The 22675-nt window shown below is 40.6% G+C and overlaps 1 protein-coding gene across 1 annotated transcript; it reads right to left on the reverse strand.

Moving 5' to 3' along the window:
• Positions 1-6140: 6140 nt before the first annotated feature.
• On the reverse strand, positions 6141-22657 carry LOC139447670 (F-box/SPRY domain-containing protein 1-like). Its single transcript, XM_071229098.1, has 3 exons — positions 22085-22657; positions 13717-13792; positions 6141-11594 (listed from the first exon to the last, which is right to left on the reverse strand). Exons 1-3 carry the CDS (start codon positions 22655-22657, stop codon positions 11485-11487), a joined length of 759 nt encoding a protein of 252 aa, XP_071085199.1. The 3' UTR covers positions 6141-11484.
• Positions 22658-22675: the final 18 nt, after the last annotated feature.

Raw genomic sequence — 22675 nt, forward strand, 5'->3', positions numbered from 1 at the left:
ATTGGGGGACAAGTTATTCCAACTTAGAATGCCCTCTCCCTGGTATTTACAAAATATTCACAATTTCAAATTCAATATATATGCATAAAACATAAAACACTATAGATGAGAGAGAGAGAGAGAGAGAGAGAGAGAGAGAGAGAGAGAGAGAGAGAGAGAGAGAGAGAGAGAGAGAGAGAGAGAGAGAGAGAGAGAGACATTGTTGAATGAACAGTTCTTTACACAAATCTTTTAGTTGTACATATATAATGTTGTACTGCTTTAAATATAGCTTCATTTTCTGTAACAACGTGATCTGCATTGCCGTGTAACAGTAAGTGTACATCAATAGGTATGTTATGAACAATATGTTTAAGGCTGTTTAACATAATTTCACGCTGATGACTAAACAATGGACATTCCATGAGATAATGATATGCATTTTCGCATGTATTCGAACATGTACAGTTTACAGAGGCAGTTTATTCCTGTCATGGCTGATGCACATGTCCAAGGGCGTAGGCTTTGGCCCTTGGATGGTAGCTCAGGTAAAGACGGAAGACAAAGTTTAGACGACAGCAGCCATGTGTATTGTTGTAGGGCGAAATGGTACAGGTTGATAATAACGTGACAGAACGCACACCGGGACCCAGCGGCCAATGTTCCAGGTTGCAGAGAGCCGCTCTGTCACTTACACGAGTCGATGATCTGCCTGTCTCCCTGACTGACCATGTCAGTCAGGTTTCATAGATAGAGGTATTGCATGACGTGGGGAAGGGTCATTGACCCACGTGTATGTATATACGTAACATCCGGCGACGTAAAGAGGTGTTAACTGAGATTTATAGATAGCGCTGGAGATTAAGATAAGAGGGGATATGCAGAATGTTTGCTGAATATATTAAACAGACAAAGGGTATAGAAGTTCCTTGCACTTAGAAACATATTGAACCAATTAGGTATTTACGATAAATGAAGTTTAAAATAAAAGTATTGAAATGGCTTGCACTATTTTAAATTCAGTATTGAAATGGTTTGCACTATAACATATATGAGAAATCGTCACAAAACATTTTGATATAATTCTTACATTTCCGACCAAATTTATGACTCTGTCAATGGTTATGCTACTTACAAATGGTGCGGGGGCCACGGGTGGCCCAGTCGTCTAAGGCGCCGCGATTCGCTGTGCAGAATTGCGTCCCCTGGACACGCCAGAAACCTATGATTGTGGGTTCGAATACCCGTTCACCCCGATTATGTTTCTAGGTTCGTTAGCACCATACCCGTGCTCGTGTGTTTCACCAAAGTGTTAAACGTCTGAGACCTGCATCACTTCGGGCTTTCCTCCCACATCAAGCTGACACGCCGTGATATAACTGGAATAATGTTAAAAGCGGCGTTAAACCCAACTCACTCACTCACTACAAATGGTGCTTAAACAGGCAGGATTGAGAGCTGATGTTACCGTTGTCCTAGTCTCCTGTGTACAGGGCGCGGCATTGAACAGCCACTAAAAGCGACACAACCATTACATAAAATTAAATCCTTTGGTGACCAAACTTCGCAACTAACTGCTGTAAAACAAATGGAATGATCTTCCAATTGCCCTCCAAACAGCCCCATCACACTTCAAGACTTAAAACATCTTTGTTTGATAGCTTAGCCATTAACTCTTGTTTACATATGTATGTGGGATGTCAAAGCTTTGAGCATGCTATGTTGCGTGAAAGGTGGCACGTTATAAGAATTCTTCTTCTACTTATTATTATTTATATAATCATAAGACATCGACTATATCATAAGCATGTTTTTATGAATAAATATCCAAAAGTGATGATACCATGTGCTTGCGAAAACGTGAGCGTATCCGGCCCCACAGGTAGCACCATCACAAACACACGAAAAGGCAAAGGCAACTTTTAAGCAAGCGTCGTATGACGTGCTTTGAAAACAAATCAACAAATACATCATACTATTTCTGTGCCAGTATTATAGTTTCACAAGTATTTTGATACTTGAAAACAACTTTCAATATTCATTACCGATTAAAAAATATGGCAATTTATTCAATGTGAATTATACCTGAGTATATAAAGTTAAATGTGTGGTAGTGAGTGAGTGAGTATCGTTTTACGTCGCTTTTAGCAATGTCGCAGCAATTGTACACATGTGGGGAATCGAACCCGAGTCTTCGGCGTGACGAGCGATTTTGTCAACTTCGTCACATGCACTTGTGGCAGGCGTTTAGCAGTAATTTGATCTTAACTTCCTTGAGTTCCAATACAATAGTGAGAACTGGTAGCCTTCACTTTCTGGAAGTCACCAATTTCTTCATGCCTTGACCGTTGGCAAAATTCTTCATCAATCCTAGGTAACCCATCGTAGTGTCTTTTTCATATGCCCACACCGTCACAACCTTATTGTCGTTTTTGTGATGGACATAAATGAAAATAACATAAATTACGTACTGTTCCTCTCTATGGTAGGGTATTTGAATAAACATTAGGCCTAATGCATCGTTGGAAATGCTCTGAATATACAAAAATAATCCCCTCGGTCCTATAGGTGGGCCCAGCAAAGAATTTTGTTTAAGGAACGTCATACTTCAAAAATGAAAGGAAATTGAAGCCATACTGATGCCACCATCTTTAATTGTTTACTCCATCACTTCAATTAAACTGGTTCAGGATTACAGGTTAAAGGAAATTCCGGTTTCCCCTACCACTACACTACTTACATGAGAGATGAAATAAAATATAAATTCAAACTAACAAATAAAATAGAGTAACTGGTAAAGTGTATTCGGCGTCACTAAGTCATCACTTGTTTCTGAACATAACGGTCATGCGGTTTTGAGTTCAACTCCAGACATGGTTGAAGGCAGCATAGCACAGTGGGGAGCTGTGACTGGTGGCAGCGATAGTATTGGAGTGAGTGAGTGAGGTGGGTTTAAGACCACTATGCACTGTACTTCGGTTATATCACGACTTGTCAGCTTAATGTGGGAGGAAAGCCCGAAGTAATGCAGGTCTGAAACGTTTACCACTTTTGTTAAAACCCACGAGCACGGGTATGGTGCTGACAAAACCTAGAAACATAATCTGGGAGAACCGTGTTTCGAACCCACAGTCATAGAAAAAATAGTTATCATTGTTAATAATTCTAAGATTACTACCACTATTACACCATTCCCAAATTCCTGCATTTTGTATAGCAGAAGTCATCTTCTTGTCACCGCAACAGCACGAGTCAGCTTATAGCTCTTCTGCGTGCAAAGACGGGAAAATCTCTCTTCTTTCCCCTGTGTGCCACAGTGAACATTAACTTTTCAGTCTCGTTTCTCCGGCACCTTGGCTGCGTAGTCAGGTTACAGCTAGCTAAAATAAGGTCATTAGTTGTTATAATCGAACCACAATCGACACGGGTCTCTCCGGGCCTGAGCCTGATCACCTGATCGAAGTCGCCTCGTACAGCATTAGTTGCTGGGGACCAGTTCTAACCGGAATCGCCACGGATCTTGAGTGAGTGAGTGAGTGAGTGAGTTGGGTTTAACGCCGCTTTGTAACAGTATTCCAGTTATATCGCGGCGTGTCAGCTTAATGTGGGAGGAAAGCCCGAAGTGATGCGAGTCTCAGACGATTACCACTTTGGTGAAACCCATGAACACGGGTATGGTGCTGACAAACCTAGAAACATAATCGGGGCGAACCCACGATCATAGGTTTCAAGCGTGCCCAAGGGACGCAACTCTGCACAGCGAATCGCGGCGCCTTAGACGACTAGGCCACCCGTGCCCCTCCACGGATCTTGAGGCATCAAATACTCAATGATACCCGCAAATCTGAACACACATGTTTATCAATTAAACAAAATAGACAAATTGAACAAATGACTAGGTTAACCGAGGAGTCTAGTGCTTACTGTATCACCTGTCAGTGCCATGTTCAACTTAAATGTATACTTATGGCAGGTTCATATATCATTGTAAATAATCTAAAGCTGTTTTAAAGTGGTTTTGGTTTGGTTTGTTTGTTGTTTAACGCCGCACACAGCAACATTCCACCTATATGACGTCGGTCTGTAAATAATCGAGTCTGGACCAGACAATCCAGTGATTGACATCATGAGCATCGATCCAGGCACTTGGGATACGATCGATGACATGCATCAACCAAGGAAGCGAACCTGACAACCCAATCCCGTTAGTCGCCTCTTACTTATGTTTTTTTCTGAGCATTGTTATTGTTTTGGATAAGTACATGCAAACTGTATGTCCTGTCTTGATCATTGCACCAATCATTAACTTGATACTGATGGTTGTACATATTGCATACCATATGCTGAGATAAGAGGACTTGGGGCAATGAGTATCAAGACGGTTGTGTATGTTGCATACCATATGCTGAGATAAGAGGACTTGGGGCAATGAGTATCAAGACGGTTGTGTATGTTGCATACCATGTGCTGAGATAAGAGGACTTGGAGCAATGAGTATCAAGACGGTTGTGTATGTTGCATACCATATGCTGAGATAAGAGGACTTGGAGCAATGAGTATCAAGACGGTTGTGTATGTTGCATACCATATGCTAAGATATGAGGACTTGGGGCAATGAGTATCAAGACGGTTGTGTATGTTGCATACCATGTGCTGAGATAAGAGGAGTTTGAGCAATGAGTATCAAGACGGTTGTGTTTGTTGCATACCTTGTGCTGATATAAGAGGAGTTGGAGAAATCAGTATCAACACGATTGTGTATGTTGCATACCATGTGCTGAGATAAGAGGAGTTGGAGCAATGAGCATCAAGACGGTTGTGTATGTTGCATACCATATCCTGAGTTAAGAGGACTTGGAGCAATGAGCATCAAGATGGTTGTGTATGTTGCATACCATATGCTGAGTTAAGAGGACTTGGAGAAATGAGTATCAAGATGGTTGTGTATGTTGCATACCATATGCTGAGATAACAGGACTTGGAGAAATGAGTATCAAGACGGTTGTGTATGTTGCATACCATATGCTGAGGTAAGAGGATTTGGAGCAATGAGCATCAAGACGGTTGTGTATGTTGCATACCATATCCTGAGTTAAGAGGACTTGGAGCAATGAGCATCAAGATGGTTGTGTATGTTGCATATCAATTGCTGAGTTAAGAGGACTTGGAGCAATGAGTATCAAGACGGTTGTGTATGTTGCATACCATATGCTGAGATAAGAGGACTTGGAGCAATGAGTATCAAGACGGTTGTGTATGTTGCATACCATATGCTAAGATATGAGGACTTGGGGCAATGAGTATCAAGACGGTTGTGTATGTTGCATACCATGTGCTGAGATAAGAGGAGTTTGAGCAATGAGTATCAAGACGGTTGTGTTTGTTGCATACCTTGTGCTGATATAAGAGGAGTTGGAGAAATCAGTATCAAGTCGATTGTGTATGTTGCATACCATGTGCTGAGATAAGAGGAGTTGGAGCAATGAGTATCAAGACGGTTGTGAATGTTGCATACCATATGCTGAGATAAGAGGACTTGGAGAAATGAGTATCAAGATGGTTGTGTATGTTGCATACCATATGCTGAGATAACAGGACTTGGAGAAATGAGTATCAAGACGGTTGTGTATGTTGCATACCATATGCTGAGATAAGAGGATTTTGAGCAATGAGCATCAAGACGGTTGTGTATGTTGCATACCATATCCTGAGTTAAGAGGACTTGGAGCAATGAGCATCAAGATGGTTGTGTATGTTGCATACCATATGCTGAGTTAAGAGGACTTGGAGCAATGAGTATCAAGATGGTTGTGTATGTTGCATACCATATCCTGAGTTAAGAGGACTTGGAGCAATGAGCATCAAGATGGTTGTGTATGTTGCATACCATATGCTGAGTTAAGAGGACTTGGAGCAATGAGTATCAAGATGGTTGTGTATGTTGCATACCATATCCTGAGTTAAGAGGACTTGGAGCAATGAGTATCAAGATGGTTGTGTATGTTGCATACCATATGCTGAGATAAGAGGATTTGGAGCAATGAGTATCAAGATGGTTGTGCATAATGCATACCATGTGCTGACATAACAGGACTTGGAGCATTTGATCCATCCTGCCATCCTCTGTATGACCGAAGTTAAAAAAACGACAAACACATCGATGAGCACTTGACTATTTAAGCAGATGTCATTCAGACTGGCATACACAAACACTATGACTTAGAAATATAAAATATACACGGTCGATCAACAGGATCAAGCTGACAATATAATACAAACCTCTTGTTCAAGATCATTTCTGACAAGAAGTCCAGTGAATATGTAAAAGATACATTTACAATAATGAGATGACAGTAAAACAAAGAGGATGTGTTCCAATTTCTAGGTACATGGATAAACAATTTATCGACTGAAATGCCGGGGAATCTAACCCAGGTCCCAATGGGAGCCCAACACTTCAACCCTTAGTCCCACTGCCCTACACTGGGCATAAAGTGTATGAGTGAGTGAGTGAGTGAGTATGGTTTTACACCGCTTTTAGCAATATTCCAGCAATATCACGGTGGGGGACACCAGAAATGGGCTTCATACATTGTACACGTCGGGAATCGAACCTGGGTCTTCGGCGTGACGAGCGAACGCTTTAACTACTAGGCTACCCGACCGCCCCCTGGGCATAAGGAGACAATAACTTTGTCTAAACATACTAAAATATGAACAGGTTTCACATGGGTATTATCACTATGAACTGCTTGAGTAGTTTAGGAGTCAACACATCTTTTATTACACATTATTCATTTATTTCTTTAGTGAGTGAGCCTGTTGGGTTTTACTCTCCTTTTAGCAACATTCCATCACACCATCATTTCGGGAACAGAAGACATGAGTTTCACATTATTGTTGGGAGTCAGTCCAGGGCCTTCAGGCTGGCGAGTGAACGCTTAAACCACTAGGCTACCCTATCCCCTCTTCACATCCTTAGGGTCAGGTACAGTTGGGAGTAACACTAAAGGTGATGTAGGTCATAGGTTTCACTTTTTACAAGGCCTGGTGCTAGCCAACCAAGGACCGTCATTCAGGTACATGTAATATTTGATCCACAGACACCAGGCACATCTTTTCACACAATAAGTCATCACATATTATTTGATGTTTAAAGTCGCACTCAGCAATATTCCAGCAATATGACCGCAGCCTGTAAATAATTGAGTCTGGACCAGACCATGCAGTGATTGATTTAATGGGCAATGAGACCAACACCGTTGGGACACGATGATTGCTATTAACCATGTCACAGAGGCTGACTACCTGATCCATGAAGTCACTTGTTATGAAGACCATAGGTTCCTGGGAACTAATTCCAACCACCAATCCCCACAGTCGCATTACATCTTGAGGCTCTACAAAAATAACTGACAAGGAAAACAAACATCATCTTTCTTTTCTTGGATGGAGGAAAGGGTTTTGCTTAATTTTCTTGGTAATGACAGAGAAATGTCTTCTGAAAAGCTCTTATTTGTTCGTTTGTTGTTTAACGCCGCACTCAGCAATATTCCAGCTATATGACGGGGGTCGAGTCTGGACCAGACAATCCAGTGATTGACATCATGAACATCGATCCACGCAGTTGGAATCAATGCTAGGCATCAACAAGTCAGCGAGTCTGACCACCCGATCCCGTTAGTCACCTTTTAGGGCAAGCATGGGTTGCTGAAGACCTATTCTACCCCGGATCTTTACTGAAGATGATGAATGTCCTCATGCCACTCATGGTTCTAAATGGGAGAAAATGTAGGCCAGAATTACATTAAGGATGAAGCCACTCACTTGAATAGGCCCCTCACTTGCATGCTTTAACACAGCTTGCAGTTCCATTGATTTCATACACCCTATTTCTGGTGACTGCTTACAGCAATTTTGAATTTTGAAATACTGAAAATCTAATTTCATAGTAGAGAAGGAGCATAAACACAGTCTCTGTACATTCATAAAAAATGATTTTCCAATGGGTTTCTGAGAAGACCAGCCTGAAGACCAGATCCATTAAGTAATCTCTTACATCTAGAATTGGTTGCTGGGGATCTTGTTTTACCCCGGAATTCCCATTTAGTCTGAGGAAAGAACCCTGAAGGTCTCTGATCCAAAGGACACAGTTTCCTATCATCTGACTACCTTACCCGTTTCCATCTAGACACACAAACAAATGCATTCATATTAACTTGTTTATAGTCATCTCTGCTGGAAGAGAAACTAATTTCCACTTTTTGTGAAGTTGAGAGACTGTAACCATAGTAACTGGAACACCTCCTCTTAATGAAGAAATCACACAGGAACAGACCTTTATCACCAGGTCTGCTCAGAACATAGAAACTCACTAGAAATAACATTGTCATCAACTGTAAACATTCGTCAGTACAATCATATCCCCCATGCTTTAAGTTATTCTTTGCAATGTCTTAATATGCATTCTTTTGGAAAGCCATTCTTTTGGAACCTTTATTGCTTTTGTGATATTAATGATGATGTTTCAACAATAGATTTCTCTTGAGTTATTTTATTGAAACTGTTGATTGATTTCAATGCCAATGCAGGTACACAAAGGGAGATTACTCATATTGAAAGTTATCTCCCTTTACCAGCTTTCCAACAGCATATTTCACAAACATTGTTCCTGTCTGTCTCATTTTCACATACATATGGTGCATGATGTCATCTTTTCATACAGCAAAATCACAAAACCTCAACACAACTTTGACAGACTAATAAAATCATGTGTTTTAACACACAAGTGCTCTTTGGTCAATATGTTTTGGTAATGGTCTATTGAGAGAGGGTCTCGTGTGTTAGGCAACTTTGAACAGTGTTCCAGTTATATCACACAATGATAACTTCATGCAGTTGGATAAAGTGAAGTTTATGGCTTTTCCAAAAAATCACGAGCATGGGTATGTTGTTGACAAAGAATGGATCACACTCAGGGCAAATCTTGGAGTTGAACCCAGAATCAGTGGATCCTGGCATAACTTAGGAATGCAACTCTGAGTTGCCTGAGATGACTTGAAATCCCACCTCCCTCTTGATGAGTAATGACTTTAAGGAAATTTTCCCAGTTCCTGAATTTTGATGTCAACTTTAAGGCAAAACAAATGAAAAAATCAGGATTTACATCAGGGTCATGGCTGCAGATTTGTTTTGTGTTGTATCATGTGACAGATGGACAGAAATAGTTCCAAAAGCTGGCCAAAGTTTCTTTTTAGATTTAGCTCACAAACAAGGCCTCATGTCGGCTGAACAAAGGGAGGCAACTCTGACACATTCAAGAAATACAGTGAAAAGGCCAGCCAATAGGTATATCATTTCCCCCTATTGAGCCCATGATTTTACTAATACCTCTTCTCATTCCTTGTAAATGGCATATTATGCTATTATGTGTCACTTTCTGATCAAGTCTAAAAATATATATTTACATTTGTGAGGGCAAGTGAATGAATGTTTACACAGGTTGTCACAAATATCTATGTAACTGTTGCTGGTAAATCACACAAATGATGTTCAAATTAATTCAAGTCATCTACTCAAGTGTTGATCCAATCAACTGGAACAACGATAGGTTAGGATCCTACCAAGGAATTGATAATAGTTCTGTGGTTTCGGGGACAAAAGAGTGACTTTGTTTTAATGCCACATTGAACAGTATTTCAGTTATATCACAGCATGTCAGCTTGAGGTGGGAGGAGACCCCAGGTGATGCAGGTCTTAGACCTTTACCACCTTGGTGAAACCCACAAGCACGGCTAGGCCTAGGGGCTGACAACCCCCAAAATATTCCCTGCGAATCTGGTATACCTAAGGGATGCAACTCTGCACTGCAAATTATGCCACCTCAGACCACTACGCCAGCTGTGCCGTCTTTATGGGACACAGGGTGGTTCGGTTCACTTCAGTAGTTAAGTCATGCCTTGGCATTTCAGCTTAATGTTTTCAGACTAAAATTATTTTTTTCAATAAAATCTAAGAGGATTCATTAATTTTTTACTGTCATTGATGATTATTCTGATGGTAACATTAAACCCCATTTCCCCTGACCACACGTTTAAAGAGAGGCGAGGTGACATGGGGTCAACCGTTTCATTCAAGATTATAACACGCATATATAGCGACGTGCATGCATGTGTGTGTCTCTCTGCTTGTACTAGTCCCGACAATTGCCGATTTTGTAATGCTAGCTCACTGTTTAGCATGAATACGCCACTCAGACACAGTATACTGACTCCGATGTGACCAGTCCTTGTTCTGTGTTCTTAATGCCGAGCACCAGGAAGGGTAACTACCAACTTTAAACGTCTTTGGTACGACATGGCCATGGATGAAACCACCGTCCTTCTGAGATCCAGGCATATGCTCTATTCACAAGATGACGTCAGCGGTCCCTTATGATTAATATCAGTAACTTCCTTTGGATTGTCTCTTGAACAGTAGTTTTAAATTATTGTATGTCTATTGTAAGCACAGTGTAATTCAATTTAAAAAGAAACTTTGGTAGTGAAAGGGTCTTGGGTATTTTTCATAAATATATGATCGACATATGACGCCCTGGATCATCGAAGGTGCCAGACCCTCTGTCCACCTGGTTCATTTTGATGTATACATCTATGGTTGATCAACGTTTCAGGGAATATTTTGGGTATTTTCTGACAACAGCTTTGAAAAATATATAGATTCTATACATAATGCATTTGGAAACATTCAGACAGACTCAATTTTCAGCATTTGAATCAGAATACCGGTACTTATTATTTCAACAGGACTTGTCACTCTTTAGAAATAACAACTTTTTGTCCATTTAAATACTGAGGCACACAATCTGACAATGGCTGCAGCATGTACATGAGTTTCAAACACTGAATTTGGACATGAACTACTATAGAAGCAGATGTCAAAGCATAGGTAACTTAGTCATAGAGAAGAACAAATTTCCCACAATGAATCTATAGAATCAGTTGCCATGACAACAACATTTCTAAGAACAATATTCTCACATAATGACACATCTGGAATATATGAGCTTGTCAAATGTGGCATGACAATCACCATAGACAGTTTTGCTGCCTATTTGGCAGGTGCCCCCTGATGTTACTATGGAATTATTTTGGTCAGTTAAGAATCAGCTTTTGACTCTGCACAGCTCTTTCACAGGCAACACCAGATTGCCAGTCGTGATAAAAATGGAATTTTCGGTCTGATCCCTTGATGATGTGAACATCTGTCTGCTGCGCTGTGACGAAAAACAGTTTGTTGCTGGTCACGTGAATAGAATGATACTTTGAGGGCCAAATGAGCCCTTGATGACAAGATGATCACATTCTCTTCTGCTCCTTGGCAAGCACACTGTCATCCATCGCCAATCAGTTGACAAGAATGGAATTTAAGGGCATATGGTGCCCAGTTTATAATATTCACTATCTGCAGAGTCTGTACGGCCCCCCTTGGAGCACGAGCACATCGTCAGCCATCCAGCGGTGGACCAAGGTAAACCATTGAGACTTCCGTGTTGCCATACACGGCCGACACAGAGGGGTAAAGATGTGTGTCTGGTAAACCACGAAAAGCTACTCCTGAAACAAGAAGATAATCGTCAGAAGGTGTGTAACAATTCCTCTAGGGAAAACATGTGTCTTTCTTATTTCAGCCATCTAAATATAATAGGTTTGAAAGGTATTTATTTGTTTTTTCTTTTTCTTTTGAAAACTGGAAATATGCAGAGTGACAGCAAAAGGATTTGTGAGTGAATTGGGATTAATGCCTCTTTTGTTCAGTAGATCCTGGCATGAGTAAGTATTGGTGAGTGAGTTGTGTTCAGTAGATCCTGGCATGACTAAGGATGGGTGAGTGAGTTGTGTTCAGTAGATCCTGGCATGACTAACAGCAGGTGAGTGAGTTGTGTTCAGTAGATCCTGGCATGACTAACAGCAGGTGAGTGAGTTGTGTTCAGTAGATCCTGGCATGACTAACAGCGGGTGAGTGAGTTGTGTTCAGTAGATCCTGGCATGACTAACAGCGGGTGAGTGAGTTGTGTTCAGTAGATCCTGGCATGACTAACAGCGGGTGAGTGAGTTGTGTTCAGTAGATCCTGGCATGACTAACAGCGGGTGAGTGAGTCGTGTTCAGTAGATCCTGGCATGACTAACAGCGGGTGAGTGAGTTGTGTTCAGTAGATCCTGGCATGACTAACAGCGGGTGAGTGAGTCGTGTTCAGTAGATCCTGGCATGACTAACAGCGGGTGAGTGAGTTGTGTTCAGTAGATCCTGGCATGACTAACAGCGGGTGAGTGAGTCGTGTTCAGTAGATCCTGGCATGACTAACAGCGGGTGAGTGAGTTGTGTTCAGTAGATCCTGGCATGACTAACAGCGGGTGAGTGAGTCGTGTTCAGTAGATCCTGGCATGACTAACAGCGGGTGAGTGAGTCGTGTTCAGTAGATCCTGGCATAACTAACAGCGGGTGAGTGAGTCGTGTTCAGTAGATCCTGGCATGACTAACAGCGGGTGAGTGAGTTGTGTTCAGTAGATCCTGGCATGACTAACAGCGGGTGAGTGAGTTGTGTTCAGTAGATCCTGGCATGACTAACAGCGGGTTAGTGAGTTGTGTTCAGTAGATACTGGCATGACTAACAGCGGGTGAGTGAGGTGTGTTCAGTAGATACTGGCATGACTAACAGCGGGTTAGTGAGTTGTGTTCAGTAGATCCTGGCATGACTAAGCATGGGTGAGTTATGTTCAGTAGATCCTGGCATGACTAACAGCGGGTGAGTGAGTTGTGTTCAGTAGATCCTGGCATGACTGAGCATGGATGAGTTGTGTTCAGTAGATCCTGGCATGACTAAGGATGGGTGAGTGAGTTGTGTTCAGTAGATCCTGGCATGACTAACAGCGGGTGAATGAAATGTGTTCAGTAGATCCTGGCATGACTAAGCATGGGTGAGTTGTGTTCAGTAGATCCTGGCATGACTAAGGATGGGTGAGTGAGTTGTGTTCAGTAGATCCTGGCATGACTAACAACGGGTGAGTTAGTTGTGTTCAGTAGATCCTGGCATGACTAACAGTGGGTGAGTTGTGTTCATTAGATCCTGGCATGACTAACAACGGGTGAGTGAGTTGTGTTCAGTAGATCCTGGCATGACTAAGTATGGTTGAGTGAGTTGTATTCAGTAGATCCTGGCATGACTTACAGCGGGTGAGTGAGTTGTGTTCAGTAGATCCTGGCATGACTAAGCATGGGTGAGTTGTGTTCAGTAGATCCTGGCATGACTAAGGATGGGTGAGTTGTGTTCAGTAGATCCTGGCATGACTAACAGCGGGTGAGTGAGTTGTGTTCAGTAGATCCTGGCATGACTAAGTATGGTTGAGTGAGTTGTATTCAGTAGATCCTGGCATGACTAACAGTGAGTGAGTTGTGTTTAGTTTCCTGGCATGACTAACAGTGGGTGAGTTGTGTTCAGTTTCCTGGCATGACTAACAGTGGGTGAGTTGTGTTTAGTTTCCTGGCATGACTAACAGTGGGTGAGTTGTGTTTAGTTTCCTGGCATGACTAACAGTGGGTGAGTTGTGTTCAGTTTCCTGGCATGACTAACAGTGGGTGAGTTGTGTTTAGTTTCCTGGCATGACTAACAGTGGGTGGGTAAGTTGTGTTCAGTAAGGTGATAACTGTTATATTCACAAGATCTTAGAAGGTACTCACCTAAAAATTCATAATTTTTTTCAAAAGCTAACGTATTGTCTTCACAGTCTAAAATCACTCGTATCCTCTCACCAACCTGAAAAAATACAAAAGATATTTGTACTTATTCATGATTTGAAGAGAAAATGATTGGGGTCAACAAAGGAACCCCTTGTCCAGCTTTAGGAATTGGCACTAGTCCCGTAGTCCTTACCAACTGCCCAATAGTAAAGGTATCCTAAGGACTAGTAGAAACCCCATTTTAAGGGTTTTGCTGTATGTTATCATTATAAGGCATAGTGGACAAAAACTGTTTGTTTCTAACCCTGCTTGTTCGAAGTCTATCTGGTTCCAGTGATACCTTTTTGGTATTCCTGGCATGACACTGGGAGTTCCTGGGAGTCTGAGGGGACTTGCATATAAAAAGCAATAAATACCCAGGGATTTATCTTGTAAATTAAGTTCCTTTGGCAGGAGTTTTCACATACCTGATTGCAGGTTGCACAAAAGATGTCCTCAAAAGGATGGTTGGTTGATTTGTTTGACGCTGCATTCAGCAATATTCCAGCTATATGACGGCGGTCTGTAAATAATCGAGGCTGGACCAGACAGTACAGTGATTAATATCATGAGCATCGATCCACACAAATGGAATCGATGACATGCATCAACCATCTCAGCGAGCCAGACCACCCAATCCCGTAAGTCGCCTCTTACGACAAGCATGGGTTTCTGAAGATCTATTCTACCCCGGATCTTCACGGATCTCGAAAGGATGGACAGAGGGACGGAATACCCCTGCCCTTTTAGGTCCTGGGTAGGTATGTCTAAATGCAAGAGAATAAAATTTGTAAGGAAAACAAGAGAAGGGAAGGTTTATTTTTAGTGAGAAGTTTGTAATATTAGCTGCAGAAGATTGTTCATTTTACCACAGAAATTTGATAATATTACCCCAGTATTTGTCTCTAATCACATCAGCAACAACAGTCTCGACCCCAGCCCCTCAAGGCCAGGCCACACAAACTGATGACATAGCTACCTCATACAATTCACCAGAGGAGTGGTATAACAGTAAACCACCTGCTTAACCATGTTAACAGATGCAGGAGAACTTTCTCCATGCATATCTGATTTCAGAACTGTTTTCCACATGCAAATACTCTAAATGATCTCTCCATAGCCTCCTCCTCAGCAGTCATCCACAGACCTAGCAAGGAAGAGGCCAGAAATATCTACCTGAAGAAACCATATTTATCCTTCAGGTTTCGAAATTCTTTATTCTAAGAGTGCCAATAGCAGTTAACTGTTCCTGGGGTCAGATAGGCACACTGCGGTATATTTTGTAAAAAAAATCCTTTTGGGGCTGAAGATAACTTTTTAACCTTTGAGTATTTACTCCCAAGTTATCATTCACATTGGGTATTCAGAGTTTTCTTTGGGTATTCAATAAGTTTTTACCCCCATGGGTCTAGTCTATAGGGTAATTATATACCGAGTAGACATTTTTGAAAACTATTTCTACTTGAAATGCTGTTTCAGGTGACTTGTAATTTGTATCGACCCGTGAAGATCCGGGGTAGAATAGGTCTTCAGCAACCCATGCTTGCCATTAAAGGTGACTATGCTTGTTGTAAGAGGCGACTAACGGGATCGGGTGGTCAGGCTCCCTCACCCAATTCCGTGGATTGATGCTCATGATGTCAATCACTGGATTGTCTCGTCCAGACTCAATTATTTACAGACTGACATCATATAGATGGAATATTACTGAGTATGTGTTAAACAACAAACAAACGAACAAATCTGATTTGTATCTGTTTGCGAGCTGTCCCGAGTGTCTCATAGATTCACAACAGTGCAATACATGTCTAATTAACAAAAAGTGAGATGATGAGCCTTGTGTATGCATTATTCACTGCAGTAGAGTTCATGTGTGTGATACTTGCACTCGTTTAGTAAACAAACATCTGTAAAGAAATATGTGAACACAGCTTTTGGTTGTTTGTTGTTAACGCTGCACTCAGCAATATTCAAGCAAAATTACCATGGTCTTTAATATCAAATCCTTTCCAGTGATGGACATCAGAGCCTCAATCCATGCAATACGATAAAATGCATCAATCAAGTCACTAAGTCTGACCACCTGATCTCGCAACAAGCATGGGTTGCTGAAGACCTATTCCAACCCGGGATCTTCACTGGTATTTACTATATTGTAATAAAATGGGTTTTAACCCAAGAAGTGCACCACTTGAGCACCTAGATTAAAAATATTAAAAGATTTGCAAAGTATCTGTCGACATCCATGCTTTGCAAATCATGCACACGACCGAAATCTGCAAGTTGAAATCCATGTAGTTTGTTACATGATTTTGACTTGACTATGCATAGACTTGTTAGACCAGCCAAAATGTAACTCCTGAATTCCAGCCTAGTTCATTAAGGGTGGAAACTCGACTTTTATAGTCAGTTAACGCCCTTGCCCCAGGAAGACTCTCAGGCTCAAGATGGGTTCCCCGCTTGTAGGGACTGCTCATTTATCCCAGAATGGGGGTTGGGGGATTGATCATCAGACTGTATATTTTGTAGGGGTGTCATGATAAATCGAAATATTGGTATATTGCTATTGTTAAGCACTTAAGGTCAATAAATCGATTGTTAAATCAGTTTCCGATCAATAGTATCGATTTCAGTCAGGAATATCAATAGTATCGATTTCATTTAGGAATATCAATAGTTTCGATTGTATTTACCATATATAATGCAATTGAGTCACCGAAACACACTCGCGAACACAGCCGAGTGAGGATTAGAGTTAACTGCCCTTGATGCTTAGCAACCGGTCTTTCTTCAAGTAAAATGGTGGAGGGTGACAGTCAAGTAGAGTTTGTGACAAACTTAGGTTAAATATTGAGTGTTTTGATTTCTTATGGTTATCACATTCAAAGGAAAATTCACTTCCAAGGTTTAATTCAACTCTAAAATCCATCTAAATGATACACTGAAAACTATCGATATTTATCGCAATAGTTGCTTGCAATATCAAAAGTTATTGCAATAGTTTCTTTCAATATCAATAGTTATCACAATAGTGATTTCCAGACCAATAGTCACCCCTAATATTTTGTTGACCCATCCCCCATTTTTATGCAACATTTTTCCAGCCCCAGCACAGTAATTTTTGTCCCTCCCATATTCTCACCAGCTCCCCCTATACTCGGTAGATAATAATTGACCGTCCCTTAGCGCACAGTATGAGTCAAGTAACCTTTGGCCTCCAAGATGCCAGCAATCTCAGTGAGTGGGTGAGTGAGTATGGTTTTATGCCGCTTTTAGCAATATTCCAGCAATATCACCATAAATGGGCTTCACACTTTGTACCCATATGGGAAATCGAACCCGGGTCTTTGGCGTGACGTCAATCTCAGAGAAAAGGTGAGGTGAGGTGATATGGGGTTTTACGGATAGGATAAAACAAGTCAGAGGGTTTAATAAGATTTAAAACATGAATCCAAGGAATAAAAAAAAATTTTTTTGGTAAAACTTCGATCTCCATTGACATTTTACTGAAGCTGATTTTAAACCGTGACAACTTCGATCTCAAGGGAAAGAGTGAAGTAAGATTGGTTTAGGGCCATGTTTCATCCATGTTGCCATTACAACACAAGATACATATCCCATTTCTACCATTCAGTCCATCAGCCCATTCTCCCAGATCTGTGGAAAACTGTGCGGTTACTTTCGCAGGGTCACTCCCAGTAAAAGAATAATATGCTGTGTCAACATGGTTAAGCAGTAGTATGCATTGATTATTAATGACAACAGCAGTCTAAGAGAGTTGTTTTGGTATCAGGACACGAACACGAATACAAATCACCATTGTCCTCTGCAATAATTGATAAGGGTCACACATATAAAATGGAGGCTTGGATCCTTCACTCAATAACGTTAATCCCTCAAGTAAATTCTGGTTTCCAAAACACTATGTTGGCCGAGTTGTTACCGTCACAAAATAAAGATGTTGTTTCCATAGACTTCTAAGTTTCATCAAGTTTGCTTATTGTTTAATGCCAAACTCAGCAGTATTCCAGCTATATGATGGCAGTCTGTAAATATTTTAGTCTGGACCAGACAATCCAGTGACTGACTTCATGAACATCAATCCATGCAATTGGGATACGATGACATGCATGAACCAAGTCAGTGAGCCTGACCTCCAGATCCTGTTATCGTTTTACAAACATGGGTTGCTGAAGACCAATTCAGAACGGAATCTTCAAAGGGGCATACATGTAATTAAGGGGGAGTACGGTTTTATGTTGCTTTTAGCAATATTCTAGCAACATCACTGTGGGGGACACCAGAGATGGACTTCACACATTGTACCCATATTGGGGAGTTTGCCCTAGTCTTCGGAGCGACGGGCAGGATTTAACCACTGAGCTACACAACCGCCCTAATTCATGGTGAACCGACAGTGAAAACCATGATATGTACTCTCTCTAGGTCTCTCTAGGTCATTGATTGTTTGTTGTTTAACGCAGTACTCAGCAATATTCCAGCTATATGATGACGGTCTGTAAATAATTGAGCATGTACCAGACAATCGAGTGATTGACATCATGAGCACCAATCCACGCAATTGGGATCCAATGACATGCAGCAACCAAGTCAGCGAGTCTGATCACCCGATCCCGTTAGTCGCCTCTTACGACAAACATGGGTTGCTGAACATGCTGAAGACCTATTCCAGACCACTTGAACAGCAAATACAATATTTTAGAATTTCTTCTCAAAGGTAGACATCAGACCCAAAAAATACAGCAAATGTTGATAAAACACCTGATTAGGAATTTACAATTTCACCAATTTGTTATTATTTGTATAATATCTAAAACTGTTTAAGGCCACAATACACAACCTTCCATTATTGCATTAAAATGCAGTGTCACATATAGCTGAATAAACAGGCTATAACAATTCTATATTCTTGACAAAATAATATGCTCTCCTACAGTTTGTGCCCCAAGGGAACGCAACTTAAAATCCTTGCAAAATCACTTGCTTTTTGTCTTAGTTCTGACACAATTATTGAATTCACCTTCTGACCTTTTTGTCCACTTGAACAATACTGGAGATTAACATAACAGATATATTGTGAAGTACAGCGTGTTCTTCTAATGCTACCGACTGGCACTTGTGCAGGTGTACAATGGGGATGTACCATACGAAGCGGAACAATCCTGTTGATAAGTAACACTCACATAATCATGATAATCAATAACGTCCAGTAATCATGGTAATCCTATTAGTTCAAAACGACACAGATGGATTGTCTTACACCTAACGCCTAAATGACTATATGATCTTTACGGGGCTAAGACTCACTGAATGGCGACCACTTCCAGACTGGGTCTCTGTGCTATTAGCCCTAGGGTTGTGTACTGGCCCAAATAGTTTTATTGCAATACACTGCCTTACAGGTACCTGTATCACGATACATACTGCGATATATTGGAAGCTCAAGTGTTTGACAGTGATTGACAAGCACATCCTATTTGCATACCATGTATACCAAAGTAAAAATTACAATGTCCAAGTCAGCATTGTTAGTTGCTGTCATTTTGTTGTCATGGACAAGGGCTAGATAATGAGAGAGAAATCACTTCCACATTTCTGCCGTTTTGTCAATAAATTTGGAACGAAAACAGCATTTGTGAATGAATTTATGTCTCATTTGTAGGTTTAACAATAAAAATCATAATGTAACTTGTTATATTTTTTTTTACACAATTCTCTGACACACAAAAAAATATTGCGCTACATATTGTTTAAAAATGTATTGTACCATTCCGGTAACACTGCACAGTTCCACTTAGCACTGTGAGAAACTGAAACATTGTATGTGTCAATAGTAGGGGCTAATGGGGCTATTATTAAACCAACTTTAAGTTTAGGGCTTGATAAATACTATAGAGGACATTATATCATATGAGTGTTCATGTCATACCATGTTTACGACACAAGTGTCTAAATTCTAATCCAGGAGCCATCTGTAAGCCAACCTCTCCATCACAGAATGATGTAATGATTAACATAACTATGCCTATTCCAGTGCATCTTCCCGAGGCAAGAGAGTTAACTGACTTTAAAAGTCCAGTTTCCACCCTTGCCGAACTAGGCTGGAATTCCTGGGCTCCATCTTAGCGCCATCAGTGGTTATTACGAGTTATGTCCCTTCTGAGCCTCTCCTATAGACCAATCAGATTCCATCACTTGCATTTGTTTCAATCAAAATGGTGGTGCCCAGTCAAGACGATCTGATCGATAATCAAGATCTATATTGTCATAAAATTGGTCTTACATTGCAAAATGCATCAAATCACGCGAGCACAAAGGTTTGAAAAAATATCTGTTGACAATGAGTTGTCGGTGCACATGCTTTGCAAATCCTGCAATCGACAGACATCTGCACGACAGTTTACAAACCGGATTTCGATTTTGTTGCGCGATATTGATTGGACTATGCATAGATGTGTTAGTCCAGCCAAACTCCATAATACCAGCCTAGTTCGGCAAGGGTGGAAACTGGACTTTTATAGTCAGTTAACTCCCTTGCCTCGGGAAGATGGTTCAAGGGCTCCCACAAGGTGTTTATTACAGATGTTGGTGGGCATAGTGGAATCAGAGAATTCAGCATCGTGTGCCCTGACGACCAAGATTACTTCATCTGCTATGAATGTGTTTGATAGTAACAAATGAATCAGAAATCCAATGAAAGCCTAAAACAATCATTTCAATAAAGCCAAAAGGCAGCAACAATATTGTTTCAGGCATGGCTAAGCGAATTACTGTGATTAGCTTTCGACAAGGGTAACTATTCAATAGCTAGTATTGATTGCAGCAAGTTTTCAAAGTTTCTTGTGCAGACAACATTAGAACAATTGGAAAATTTTCTCATCTTATTTCTAAAATAATAAATTCTTTGTAAGCCTAAATCAAAGTGGCTCCTTAAAGTTTGAAATGGCACCTTAAAAAATAATGTCAGGAGACAAATGGCATAATTTGGGTGAACCAGGATTTGAACCCATAATCATAGGCTTTGGCGTGCCTTACGGAGGCAACTCTTCACAGAGAATTTTGGCACCTTAGGCAACTAGGCCACCATGCCCCCTTGAGTTCTTGAGCAAGTTGATGTTTACCCATGTGGTACATAAATGTAGGGATTCCTAAGATTTTAACATTAGCTTTATGAAGTGGATCCCCGGACTGTCATGATTAATTTCGAAGACTGTTATGTATGTAGATAATATATATATAAGAAATGCCATTCAGGTAGTATGTAATCTTAACCTCTGAAACCATTATCTGAATCTGAATGACTTAGCACTTTCACAGTTTTTAGAGCTGTAACGGACAAGTACCACGGGTTACACATCATGTCCAAGTGACCCATCAATATTTAATTATTGCAGTTGTGCTTCTTACCGGTAACATGCCTAACTTACACTTTCTTTCTGAGAAATTCTCCATTGACCCTAGCCAGGCTAATTAACTTGCTGATTCAAGAATAACATGCAATCGGATTTCTGGTTATCTTTCAGAAAACGTAAAGACTACATTTCGTTGAATATTTACACCTTGACATGCTTAAGATGTGAAAAAATCTAAATATTTGTATTTTGCAGTTGTTTAGCAAATCCTGGTGGAACCAGTGATCCTTGACACTGATAATATTTTTTCCTTAAAAAACATACTTATTGAACTCCATAAGGCTGTAACTGGTAACAGTTCTGACACATTTAACGATTAATATAATCTGATAATAAAGAACAAATGCAATTGTGCTCAGAAAGCAGTGAAATATCACCAACAGAACAAGCTACATGCCTGTTCCTCGATACAATAATACATATGAAGTTGAAATATGGTTGTCTCATAAAGCTACAATAAGACAGTATATTTACCCTGCTGACATGCCCACTCTTTTTATACTGTTTGAATCATCATTTATTTTACAAAATGTGTCATAAGATATCATTTCTATCCATGCTGGCAATCACTATTTATTTGATGACTGGCCTACTTTGCTTGCATGGCCCATGCAAACATTCCTCAGTGAAAGAATCTGTTATGAATGAAAGTCACGTGTGACAGGCATTATGCAGTCCTTCAGCATGTTGCAGGAAGTGTTTAATGAGGTCATTGACACAGTTGTAATTTCATTATCTCCACCAAACACTAGATACAAAACAACAATAATATATAGCCCCTCCCAAATATATTCCTACACGATCAATTCTGCAATATATACTTTAAGTGACACAAACATTGGTAACTGTTAAAACATTTGGCATTTATGAATGAAACTTGAAAGTCCAACCCATACCTGATATTTAGGTGCATTGTTCAATAGAGGATAATTGCCTTGGCTGTCTCCATTATGTATTAAATGATTATCTACAAGATTCCATCCCCAACTTTGATCATCATTTCCTACTAGCGACACATATCCTTGAACTTGCATGGAAGAGTTTTTGGTGGCAAGACCAATAACTGCCACTGTTCCGAGTGGTCCTTCCCACCAAACCTCCCAACAATGTCGACCTGTCCTGAAGCCGATCTTGCCCCTTGCGGCATCTGTGCTTTGTGCAACTGGGTTGCGATGAATTGTAAATCCATTTGGCTTCACATATATGTTTCTTGAGCAGTCGTTTGGATTCCAGGAGTGATAAAACGCACGTAATTTGGCTTTGTAAGTTGGAACATTACTCAACAAATCCGATTTCAAGGCCTCTTCTGCTAATTTTCTCACACAGTGTAACCTCCATACATCGTTATTTTCGTCGTTTAAAAATTTATACCAGTTTTTACATACAAGAGAGCAATTTCTAAGATCGGATATGTCCAAATAAGAAAACAACGTCTCTAGAACATGCGGAGGCAACCTAGCAGCCGCCATGACACTTGCTTATGACGA

Source organism: Haliotis cracherodii, unplaced genomic scaffold, assembly GCF_022045235.1.
Source record: "Haliotis cracherodii isolate W230 unplaced genomic scaffold, xgHalCrac1.p SCAF_7, whole genome shotgun sequence".
NCBI classification, from domain to species: Eukaryota; Metazoa; Mollusca; class Gastropoda; order Lepetellida; family Haliotidae; genus Haliotis; species Haliotis cracherodii.

Excerpts from the sequence above, each read along its gene's own strand:
- LOC139447670 (XM_071229098.1), bottom strand. The coding sequence starts at position 22,657 with ATGGCGGCTGCTAGGTTGCCTCCGCATGTTCTAGAGACGTTGTTTTCT. Across the intron at positions 13,793-22,084 it reads ACAATGCACCTAAATATCAG|GTTGGTGAGAGGATACGAGT; the intron begins GTATGGGTTGGA and ends GTATTTTTTCAG. Across the intron at positions 11,595-13,716 it reads AAAAAATTATGAATTTTTAG|GAGTAGCTTTTCGTGGTTTA; the intron begins GTGAGTACCTTC and ends TTCTTGTTTCAG.